General features: G+C 35.0%; 1 protein-coding gene and 1 pseudogene across 1 annotated transcript in view; both read right to left on the minus strand.

Annotated features, from left to right (window-relative positions):
• The window catches only part of CNTNAP4 (contactin associated protein like 4), a 226,197-nt gene that overhangs the window by 63,228 nt on the left and 149,980 nt on the right, over positions 1 to 12,989 (minus strand). The window contains 3 exon segments of the mRNA XM_025045348.1: positions 3,920 to 4,039; positions 6,513 to 6,619; positions 12,949 to 12,989. The exon segment at positions 12,949 to 12,989 is cut by the window's right edge and continues 64 nt beyond it. Coding sequence (XP_024901116.1) covers positions 3,920 to 4,039; positions 6,513 to 6,619; positions 12,949 to 12,989 — 268 coding nt within the window.
• On the minus strand, positions 10,418 to 10,535 carry LOC112478225 (annotated as a pseudogene).

Below are 12,989 nucleotides of genomic sequence, written 5' to 3' on the forward strand. Positions count from 1 at the left end.
ACTTAATTTATCTAGGCTGACTGCTATTTTTTAGTGTGTAGCAGTGTAGAGGGGGAAAAAACATGCTGTTTAAGCAACACAGTTGCAGAGCTTGTGTTCCTTCATACTTAATAGCTGAGGGTGATGGATGTGATAAAGACTAGAGCAGGTAGGAAGTGCTGTGCCAAGGAAAGCTGGGAGATAAAAGGAAAGAACATTTGGGAACAAAACAATATAAGCAAGGCTGCATTTGAATAAAGATAGTTATTAACTCTCCGAGCTATGAAGAAAGCCTTTATTATTGAAATCCGTGAGGTAAAAATAATTCTATTATAAGTCCTCTACTTCCCAGCCTTCTCGCTGAATGGTCTTGGGAGCCCCTATCTTAGAATCATGTGGGGAGAGCTTGTTAATGGAATAGAGACCCAGACCTTGGTCTCTAAACTTACTGAGTCAGTGAAACTAAATCCAAGAGTCTTAATAGCAGTGCAGTGAGCAAGGGTGACTGTAAGCCACCGAAGTATCATTTTCACAGAAGTTTGAAAGCCACCACTCCAGCTCGCATCATTTTCTCTCCACTGAAACATCCTTATGCAGTGTTTGATAATGAGAAACTTCTTGAATATAAAACTATTTCATTATAGAAAAGCAATGGAATTAGTGTAGAAGAAAAGCATCCTATACATTTTAACAGGGGCAGACACTGGAGTTCATATTATTCTAATTATTTTCCAATTATAGTTAGAATACTCTGTTTGGAAAGACTTTTTAGTCTTTAACATAGTTTAGGAAAATGTCCATTCAAAAGAGATTTTCTTTGCCTCTTTTAGCTTGTAATGCTTAAAGGTGCTTAAATGCATGTGAAGACATAAGAAATCAGTGACCAGAGGAGGACCTTCATCCACCTCTGCTACCGCCAGAATTTCCAGTCACCAAAAGGGTGAGAAATAAACTTTTATTGTTTAGAAGCTACCCTATTTGGTATTTTCCTATAGCAGCCAGAATGGACCAAGACAGGCACTGTCCTTGATGGTTGTGACAGCTCATGGAAGCCACCTGGTCGTGTTATTTGAAAAAATCTTTAAAGATGCATTCTATAATATGCCTCCAAATATTTGTCTCCCAGGTTTGACCTCCATTTGCGGTTTTCAGAATTATACGTTAATACGAAGGAACCATTGTTTCCATATTCAGCTGTCGTCTCAGTATCTCATCTGAATGTGTAACAGACATCTTGAACTCAAAATGTGTAAAACTGAGCTCCTGATCTGGACCCTCAAGCCTTTTCTGACCACATCTCAAATAATGGCAAGTTATCTACTCCAACGACCCAAGATAAAATGTGGTGCTGTTTTTGGCTCCTTTTGTTTTTCTCACATCTCAGATATATTCAATGAGAAAACCAAATCTCCTTCCTCCATCTGCACTGCTATATTATCCAGTGCAAGCCACCATTATCAGCTTTTACTGGATTCCTGCATTTCTTGAACTGGTCTCCAAACTGGTTTCCTAAGTCTTTTGATAGATAGATAGATAGATAGATAGATAGATAGATAGATAGATAGATAGATAGATAGATAGATGGATAGATAGATAGATAGATAGATAGATAGATAGATAGATAGATAGATAGATAGATAGATAGATAGATAGATAGATAGATAGATAGATAGATAGATAGATGGATGGATGGATGGATGGATGGATGGATAGATGATAGATAGATGATGGATGGATGGATTGAGATATATAGAGAGAAAAAGATGTGTATGTATATATACTGTGTGTGTGTGTGTGTGTGTGTGTGTGTGTACCCATGGTATATATATATGGTCTCCCAAATTCTTTCTACCCCTGCTCCTGAATAGGCAGCTCCCAGCACAAGAACAATTAAGATCCTATGAAAGGAAGTCAGATTGCATCTACCATTGTTTAAAATTCTCCAGCGTCTTCTCTTCTCACTCACGGTAACGCCAGATACCTTATGACATTGTTGGTGGCCCCATGACTCTTCTCTTCTCTCCCCTCCCTGCCCTTGCTTGCCTCTCTCCTGCTCTCCTATTACTCCTTGATTACTCGCCATATCCCAGCCACACTGGTTTGGTTGCTGGTTGCTGAACACACCTGGGAAGAGCTCCCCCATCAGGACTTAACCACTAGATATCTCATCTGCCTGGAAGGCTCTTTCCCCAGTATTTTAAGAGGTGAATCCACTTCTGCAACACCTCCTGCTTCAATTGAATATTTCTTTTTTCTGTTGGTTTTGCTCCATAAAATTTTGACTTCCTGAAACAGCACTGTCCAAAGTAAACCTTCTGCAGTGATGGAAAAGACCTTTATTAAGCAGTTAAAATGTGGTGAGACTGGGGGGACTGACATTTCATCTTATTATAATAAATTAACTTAAATTTAAATTTGTAACCAATGTCACACCAATAAATTTAATAAAAATAAATAAATTTAAATTTTTTTAAAATTTCAATTCATTTAGTTTTTAAAACTAACTCTGAATCTAAATAGATACTTGTTTGCTAGTGGCTACTTTGTTGGATAGCATACTTCATCTAAAATCCATTTCTTTGTGTGTGATGATGAAGAGATCAATATTCCTTTTTACATTTATATATAATTTTCCCCAGCACCACTGGTTGAAAGGAATCTTGATCCCTTCTATTTTATGTCATTGGTCTGTTTGTTTACCCTTGTGCTAATCACACACAGTTTTACTTAACTTATCAGTATAATGTCTTTATATCAGATAGAGTTGAGGCCTTCAGCTTTATTCTTCAAGATTAATCTGGTTCTTCTTGTCCCTCCACATTTGCTGATAAATTTTAGAAACTGCTTATTTTCATTAAAACAATTACACCAACCAGCAAACAAACACCTCACTGAAATTTTAATTTAGGTTTGCACCGAATCAATGCCTACTTGAGAAAATTTGATATTTACACATTGAATTTTCTAATCGATAAAAATTTTATATTTCTGTATTTATTTAGGATTTTAGTTTAGCTCAAGACTATTTAATATTTATCCATGTAGAAGCTTTGCACATCTGTCATTACATTTATTACCATGTATTTGAGATATTTAATGCTAGTAAAAATAGAATCTTCTAAAATTTCACTGTCTAATTGCTTATTGCTGGTATTCAGAAATAAATTAATTTTTATATTAACTGATATCATCCTAAAATTTAGTAATTTATCTCTAGATTGTTTAGAATATTCTCAATACATAACCTGGACATCTACAATAAAGAGAATCTCGGTCTTCCTTTCCAGCACTTATATCTTTCATTCATTTCTCTTGCTTTATTGCACTGGCTCAGACCCCCAAATAATGGAGAGCAGGGTGATAACAGCAGACATCCTTCTGTTAATGCTGGTAACAGGGGAGATACTTTTAATATTTCACCATAAACTGTGTTATATGCTATAGTGGTTTTTTGTGGATACTCTTTAACAAATTTAAGGAAATTTTCCGCTATTGGTAATTTATTGATTTTTCATTTTCTTTTTTATCATGAATAAATGATGAATTTAATCAAACTTATTTTTTCACGATTATTAATTCCTATTTAAATATACGTAAGTAAAGAATTCAAGAATAAACTTCACTTTTATCTACATTCAAAAAATAAATATTGTTCAAAGCTTTCATATGCATTAATATCCTCAGAGAATAAAGTCTATCATTTTTGTTTTGGGACTTAATAAAATACATTTATTATTAGGTGTTTTATATATATACCACATGCATAGAAAATAATGGCAACATTTTAAATCATCATCATTAATTATTTTTTAAAGATTTATACATTTTATACATTTTAATCAAATTGCAAATTAGGTCAACTCTCCACTTGCTTCATTTAAATTTTGTGTCTAAAGCATTCATGCAAATTTAACTATTAAATGAAAGTTGATTAACTCACCAGTCATATTGCAATATAGAAGAAATGGTTCTAGGGGACCACTTCCATCCGAGTCTACATAGTAAAACCCGGAAGTATTTCCTCTATGTTTATAAGCTTCACATGACTGCTCATAGATAGCTGTGAAAAAAAAAAATTGGATCATTATAAATGGAATAGTTTAAAATGAATCTCTTAAATTTTAATATGGACACAAAATACTCCAAGTTTCAAAATGTAATACATACATTATTGACCAGAAGAAAAAGTAAAATGTACTTTAAAATAAAACTCATTCTGTTTTTAAAAACTGATAAGGATGAAAGTAGGTTAAATAGAAAAAAGGGAGCATGAGGTTACATTTTATGGCATTATTTTTTATCACTAAAAGAATATATTAGTTAAAATGAAAATTTAGGTTATTTTTACATTAGATAGAACAAAAGAGAAGGTAAATAGTTTACATGTTAAGACATTTATAATGAATCTTTATAATGAATTCATCCAAATAAATTTTTCAACATCCATTTTGGAATTTCTAATTCTGTTTCACCTTGTAATAATCTGACATCTGAAGCACAATAATGCAATCTCCTTAAATAATCTGCTGTTATCCAATAATTATACAATAGAAAAGTTTTATATAATATAACTATTCTCCTTTCTCACACAAAATTATCTATAGATAAAATCCTTTTTTGTAAAACAAATATGGTTTACAAAGTTCCTCATAATTTAAAAGCTAATTTACAAAAGAGGCTTTCTCTAATGCTCTGTAATGAGAATTCAAGATAATTAAAATTCAAATCAGAAGAAATATTTATATGAAATTTGCCGCCAAGTGATCTCACTGTGTTTTGATCCATAACTGGATGCTTTTCATTATACAACTATATAATTTCCATGTATGAGGTTTGATATTAACACTTATATATAGTGCCCAATCCCACTGAATACTTGGTCAAATGTACTGATAATTTCCATCAAGCTCTTTATTCTGTGAAATGAGAAATAAATCATCCCTGAATGTCCTTCCCTGATGTATTATTCTAAATTTTTGAAAACTGTGTTAGTTTTTAGACCATATGTAATTAATTTGCTCAGAGTTACAAAAATTTCAGATAATCATACCAAATTACTTCTCCACTCCTCCACAAAATGATAGTTTTATTTTTTTCATATTATATATTATATTGATGGAAATATAAGTATAGATTGCTTTCTAATCACATTTGTACTTTGTGCAGTGAAGCAGGCACACAAAAATAGTTAATTTATACATTTCTATGTGCACATACCTGTGTTCATAAATTCCTAGAAAGATGTTGACAGAATCTACATATAACTTTGGAGAGAGGGTAGGTATTAGAGAGGTCACGTGATCGGATAAGGATAATTGGGAGTACTTTTGCTTCATGTGTATTGCTTGACATTTTATAACATGATTGTTTAACATGTTATTTTCTAATAAAACCTTTTAAAAGACCCCATTGCTGCCCCCTCTTTACTTTGCAAAAGATAGTGATGGTTTCACTATAACTAGGTTTCCCATCTTGGACTCATTTCTCAGAATGGTTATTGGCAAAAATAAAAAAATAAAAAAAGAAAGATAGAAAAAGAAACCGTTCAGCTCCATTTAGACTACCTGCTCAACCCCCTAATGAGTTAACTCAGTGATTGGGGTCAAACTGTGGGCCACAGATAAAAATACACATTTATTGACCGTTTTTTTCCTCAGAACTGTTTGGGTTTATATTTAGATTCAGTCATTGATAACAATTAAAGGCAAATAGTCAATTAAAACACATTCAATTAGCTTTCTGTTTTGAGTTAGTTACGACAGTGGAAATGATGGAGGATATAAAAAATTAAAATGTACTCTCCCTCTGCTAGCTGGGTGACCTGCATCCAGTAATGTGGCCCCTGGTTACACGGAGGTGTGCCTTTGGGAACAGCAAACATTCTTCATGAGCTTACAAGGCAATATGTAAGATGATGTTCCAGGAATGACTCTGACTATGGCACTGAACAGGCCCCCTCAGAGTCCCCTGGTGGAGGCCCCAGGGCTGCGAGCCCAAGGTTCCAATCTAATCTCTGTCAGGAGTACAAAGCAGCGTACAGTGAAGGGACTGAGGTGGGTGGGGCCGATGACTGTAACGAACGCCCTTAGGCCGACCCCATCACATGTACCAAATATCTGGATGACAAAATGGCATGAATCTTACAATACCTGCAAACATTTCATCAGACAAAAAATGTATGGTTTATAATACAGGAAAAGAGTACTGGTTGTGATCCCAGGCTCTGGAGCGTAATTCCAAGTGTTCACTTCCTTGCTGTGGCTCAATTATTTAAGACGTTTTAGGCAAGGTGATCAATCTCTCTCTGTTACCTCATGAGTAAATTAGGGATAATAACAGTACCCACCTATTAAAGGATGACCAGAATTAAATGAGTTGGGTCAACTAGAAATCAACGGGATGCTAAAATTCAAGGGTGTACATTTCAATACATGGTTGCACATACATGGACATATATACACACAGTAACGAAAAGGGAAATGAAACAGAGAAATCAGAAGGGAGGCGAGAACAAGCAGATGTGTTTGGCTTACAATTGTGGCAAGTAGCTCCCCTGTAACCAGTGTTAGCACAGTTGCAGTGAAAGGTGTTCCAGGACTGGGAGCATTCACCACCGTGCTCACAATAGTTGGGCAAACACCTAAAAGAAGATGCAGACACAATTACTATTCTTCCACTTGAGATATCATAAAATATCGATCATTCGTACATGGTCATGTGAAAGAAGAATGTCAACATTAACATAAAGAGTAAATTTAACATGACTAATGGTTATTCAGTCTGTCATTATGGTACTTTAATCACAGAACTAAACCATAGATCGATAAATTCATCGGATTTTAACCAATTCTCAGGTAGTTGTGGCTGCTTAATTTTCATCATGTCCTACTCTATTAGAGCTCTTTCTTTTCCCTAAGTGACATAACGCTAAGTCAATATGTTGCCAGAAATATGAACAGCTTACACAAAATAACATTTACTCATGTTGATTCACTACACTGAATTTTAAAGGAAGAAGAAATAAAGAAGAGGGAAGGAGAGAAGGAAGTGGGAGGGAGGGACATCTTTATTCACTTGATGCATACATCCAGGAATGCTGAAGTTATATGATGCAGACACAAATTCCAGGCAGCGTGTCAAGGTGCCCTAGGGTGCTGAACTGAACTCATGGGGGCTCCCAGGATATTTGAATTTTCAAAAGAAATACAGGCATATTCAACATCTATCAAACACTATGTGACTTACTAGCTCGAGCTAGTTCAATTTCAACATTTGATCGTAATACATTCCTTTTAATGGTACCCGAACTTTGAGAAGCAGAACTTTTAGTGGCTGATAAAAAACAAGTACCATGTAAAATCAACGTTGAACAAAAAATGAAGGTGGCAGTGTCTCCCCCAAAGATTTCAAGCTTTGAAAAGTTGTACAGTACCCAACGGTAAACATGTGCAATTGCTAAGTAATTGTGTTTAACTAAAAATGAAACAAAAATGTTTTTCAAATATATATATCTTTTTCAAAAGAGTTACTCCATTGTTAAGACATAAACACTTATGAAGTTGTTTGAACCCAAACAACTTTTTAAGTGAAACTGGTAAGTACATCTTTTGGCTTAAGATACTATGAAAAAAATTACTGAATGATACACTGAGGGTAAGGCTTTAAATGTTCTCATTCATCCCAGATTAAAAAATAAATAAACTACAAAATCTGCCAAGAATATATTTGCGACAGAGTTTCCTCCTTTATTAAAGCTAAGCACGGGAACTTCATGTTTTGCTTATAGAATTTTCCAGCTTTAACTGAAAATAATGTTATTGATTTTTCCTGACAATAAAAAATAGAAGTCCTATGTACAGAAATCAAACAATCCAGGAAACAATAGAAAAGAAATATAACTTACAATCTCAATATATAAATTACCACTATAAACATATATGTGTTTGTGTATATATACATTATATATGTGTATAGGTGTGTATATATAATCATAATAATCACATTATTTTACAACCTGCCTTTTAATAAATAATGGGTGTCTTTCCATGCCAATTAAGTTTACATATATTTTAGCATTTTTATAGTTTCACAGGAATCCATTCAAATAATGTTTCATGACGTATTTAATATTTTAAGTATTTCAAATCAATAACAATCCAGAAGAGAAAAATTTTTAAAAGTAAAACAATAACAATCCTAGTTGGTCATCAGAAAAGGACAGAGCAGTCTATTAACAGACTGCAACCGTATTTTAAAAGGGGGCAGATATAAATAGCTATGCCTAAAATTCTAAAGAATAATCTTTAATTATTTTTATATATGTGCTATTTCTAATTGATCTGCTACTAAAAGACACAAATCCATTTTTGTTAACTCTTGTTAGTTAGACTTGACTTTTTACATTTTTAAATTACAATGTGAAAGACTGGATTGTGGATTTTATTTAAATTCATCGTATAGTAGTTCTTTTTTTTTTTTAACCTATGTCGAATTACATTGTATAGTGAAGTACTAATTCTAACTAAATGTTCTAAACAATTGTATTGTACACCTTTCTGCTCACTAGTCATTCCAACACAAAGCAAAACAACTCATTAACCCATTTCCTCTAGCCTTTTCCTTAGACTTTTCCATCATTATTTTCATTGCTTATGAATTGAACAAATGTATATATCGACATGCCCAAAACTGAAGTGATGTGTACTATTTTTGTTTATCCTGACTCCTTGTCCATGCCAATATAAATTTCAAAAGACTTTTACACAATGTAAAACTTGGCTGGAATTAATGATATTGAAGTAAAAATCTCTATAATATTATCACGTTTAGGAAAATTGAACAATTGAGTGCCTACTGGTCCTAGGATAATGGTGACCACCTGCATTCAAATCTCATAACTGTAAAATCAACAAGAACCAGCCCTTTACCCCCACCCTACTCCACCCTTTTCTCTCTCAGATAAATAAGCCACATCTTCAGTGTTACAGGAGAGAGAATAACACCATGATCTTCAGATCAAGTGTCAGCAGGAGGGGGAAACACATGTGAACATAAGGAAGAGGAACAAGGGCAGGCTTAACGGGCTCCTTGGGAAAGAGAAAAGGGGGTGTGACTGGAGGAAGGTCAAGGACCAGACTGGAGGGAAGAATGTGCAATGCAGGCAAGACACCCAAGCCCAGGGACTGGGAGATGGGAGTGGACTGGGAGAACAGCACCATGGAGATATGAGGGCTGCAGGCTGGGGAAGCCAGGAGGCAGGTGCTGGGCCTGCTGAGGTTGCCATGGTGAATGTGACACAACGGCCTCAATTCTTGTCAGCAGTCTCAGTAGCCCAGATGTCATTTGAGACCAGGGACATACCACACCCTCTGCCCTACTCAACTCAGGAAAGAGTAGGTAATTCAGGTCTGAGATGGTAACCTTCCTCAATCAGAGGATATTCCTAAAACATTGATATTAAAACATACTGGATTCTTTTGTTTAATAATGCATTAGGTTCGAGTAACTTAGTAAGTGTTTATGTCCTAACAATTGTCACCCCTGCCCAAGCCCCACTTGAGTTTCTGCCAAGACATAGGGACATGGACATGGGGAAATAGACATGGAGACACGAATGGCAGCTCCCTTCAAAGTTCTGTCCTCGCCTCCAGGAAGAGACCAACTGCCCTCACCCCTCAGTCATTCTCCACCAGATTTCCTGGACTTGAGGCGACCTTCCCTGCAGGTATATGTCGACAGAAGACAAACGGAGGGCTTCCAGATGAGTGTGAGTGTGTGTGTGTGTGTGTGTGTGTGAGGGAGGGCTTCCAGATGAGAGTGTGTGTCTGTGTGTGTGTGTGTGTGTGTGTGTGTGTGTGTGTGTGTGACTGCGTGTAAAGAAGATGTGGGAATAATTTTAGGTGTGTAAAGATGGTGTGGGTGTGTGAGAGAATGTACGTGTATAAGTGTGCATGGGTTAATGTGTGAGGAAGTGTGTAAACGTATGTACGTGGAGTGTATGCATAAGGATTATGTGTGGTAAGGGGCTTTTGAATATATGGTGAGCACATGAGTGTGTACATGTGTGAGAGACCATGTGCAATGACTACATTAGTTTATGTGTGTAAAGAGTATGTGTGAATGACTGTGAATGTGAGCATGTGCGTACATGTATGTACACCTTTGTGTGTAGGTTTGATCCAACTTAAAGTTATTTACAATAAAAAAGAACTATGTTGTTTTAGTTCCTGTCAAATTTTAAAGCATATTTTAATATTCCTGTTTGTTTTAAACTGCAATTTATTAAACCATTAAATTATGAGTTTATTATACACAGATTAAGTATTAACCACAATAAACGTTAATGTGCACCAAGGGGGCTGTAGGACATGGCAGGTATATATTTCAGAGGAACTTTCCTGGAACCAGAAAGCTTAGATTTGTTTTGCTTTTTTTTAATCGCCTACAGCATCTGGTCTTCCTATGTGGTCTCCCATCCAAGTACTAACAGGCCCGACCCTGCTTAACTTCCAAGATCAGACTGGATCAGGCACATTCAGAGTGGCATGGCCATAGAGCAGAGGGCTTAGATTTGATGCTGGACTCTGCCTTTTAGTCATGTCATCTTAGTCAGCTTAACTTATCTGTGCATCTGTTTTCATATTTATAAGAAATAAATACTACTAAGAACAGGTTCTAAGAGTTTTCATGAGGATTAATTGAAATACATATTAAGCGATTAATTTAAAATTAATTTTAGAACATAACTTTATTGCACAAATTCTTACCCATACAACACACAAATTCTCACATATTAACCCATACACATGCGCACACACATGCACACACACACACATTTGTAAGGTCATTCACACACGCATATTCCCCACTCCTTACATACTTTTATCTTCCTTATGCAGACACTCAGACACAAATTTAAATACTAATTCTTGTTAAGTGCTTAGCATAGAGCCTGGTATACAGACTTATTTAAAAAATACTCCAACAATGCTTTAGAAGCTATGTCAATAGGTACTATATATAAGACCAAAATAAATGAATGCAGTCAGCCCTCTGTATCCACTGCTTCTGCATCTGTGGGTTCACTCAACCAGGGATGGAAAATATTTGGGGAAAAAAGTTACAATGTTGCTGATGTATACTATGCAGTTAGACCTACAATGTCTGCACCCCTATGGAGTACGTACAGACTTTTTTCTTATCATTACTCCATAAACAATACAGTATATAACAACTATTTACATAGTATTTACATTGTATTATTATAAGTATCTAGAGATGATTTAAAGCATATGGAAGATGTGAGTAGGTTATATACAAATACTATTTTATTTTATATAAGGGACTTGAACATCTATACGTTTTTGATATCTATATTAGAACCAATTAGATTAGATCTAATCCTCTGGCAGATACCAAAAGATGACTATATATTTTCTTCTGAATATAAGAGAATAAATTTAGAGATACATTTGGAATAAAAGGTATACAAATGTAACTAAGATTGTTAGGGTTACTATTCCCCTGAAGTTTTTCTTTAAAAAAATGTATAGTCAAGGCCTATCTGATCCATAATTTGCTCACTATTTCTGAAGTCCTTTTAAGGTGTGGTACAGACACCACACATTCTCCAATTGTGTTGTACCACATTCGATTTTACAAATATGTACCTCTAGAAAGCAGGTTACGTGGATTGTAAAATGGCAGCTCGGGAGCAATCACACAGAAGTGTGGATCTATTTGTACCAAAAGAATTTTCTGCAATCTGAGGTGGTCTAACGACTGTCATTCATGGTGTGGAGAACTGACCCGCCCCACTATCTCTGATGGCTATCACCCATCAGAGGTGGGGTTCCTGACCTCTGTGAGTGAGGCCCTCCCCAAAATCAAAACTAAGGTTTCAGGGCTGGTGTGGTTGTACCTATGGAAAAAGTCACTGTCATTTACTCCTAAAATCAAGCCAATGGTGGTTTATTATCTAAATTCTCCCTTTACGTATAATCTTTCATTATAGAAAGAATTATTTTGTTTACAGATTGGGTTAAAAAATAAAAGTATATTCATAGAGAGAAATGTCCTAATCTTTTGCTAAATAAGGTTATTTTATGAATTTATTCAAAATATAGACAGAACACTACTACAAGGTAAGGGCTAAGTTTGTCACATTTTAATTTTTTAAAATCTGTAATGGCCATGACAGTCCACTGATCTCAATAATTAAAATTAACAGCCTTGATAGTAAAGCATAACTGGAAAGATTATTTGGCTATAGTTGACCATGCCTAAAAGTACTTTTAAATTATTAGCTATCGATTATCATTCTAAAAGTTGCTTCTCTGCTATTGTTAACTTCCAAATTTTGCACTACCATGTACTGCACTGGAGCTCTGACTGAAACTACTGGATCAGCCTTACACCTTGATCAACACTACGGTCAAATTTTTCCAGAGAGAGGTTCCTTTTTATATTCCCTGCAGAGAAGTCAGTAAATTATTTTACACATTAGGATCATAGCAACCAGTTACACTTCTATGCTTCTGAGTATATCACTCAGTTGTCAGGGAAGCAAAACTCAGTATGATAACTGACCAGATAGGTCTCTGATTTATTGGTACATTATGATCAATATTACTGTTAAGGTGTCCTAAGCTATTGAGTTTAATGATACATTTTTGATACATTCATACCCACCTAAATTATAGCAGCATCAACAATATCTTTTGTGAACTGGTAGCATGTATGTGTATAAATAACATGGTCAAATGGATTCTATCTAAATTTTATCAATTGTAAATATAAAATGTAAAACTAAAGGCATATTTTCCTTTTTTCTAATGTGAATATAATCCATTTCCAGATGATGGTAGAAAACAGGAGAGAAAATAATATTTGTTTTACATATAAATTTTAATCTGCTGCCAAATGTTTGGCAATGGACAGGTCGAAATAAAGAAGTGAGATGGCCCTTACCTGTCTGTGATTCCACAGGAGTCTATCTGAAGGTCACTGAA

The sequence above is a fragment of the Pteropus alecto genome, unplaced genomic scaffold (assembly GCF_000325575.1).
Source record: "Pteropus alecto unplaced genomic scaffold, ASM32557v1 scaffold42, whole genome shotgun sequence".
Lineage (NCBI taxonomy): Eukaryota > Metazoa > Chordata > Mammalia > Chiroptera > Pteropodidae > Pteropus > Pteropus alecto.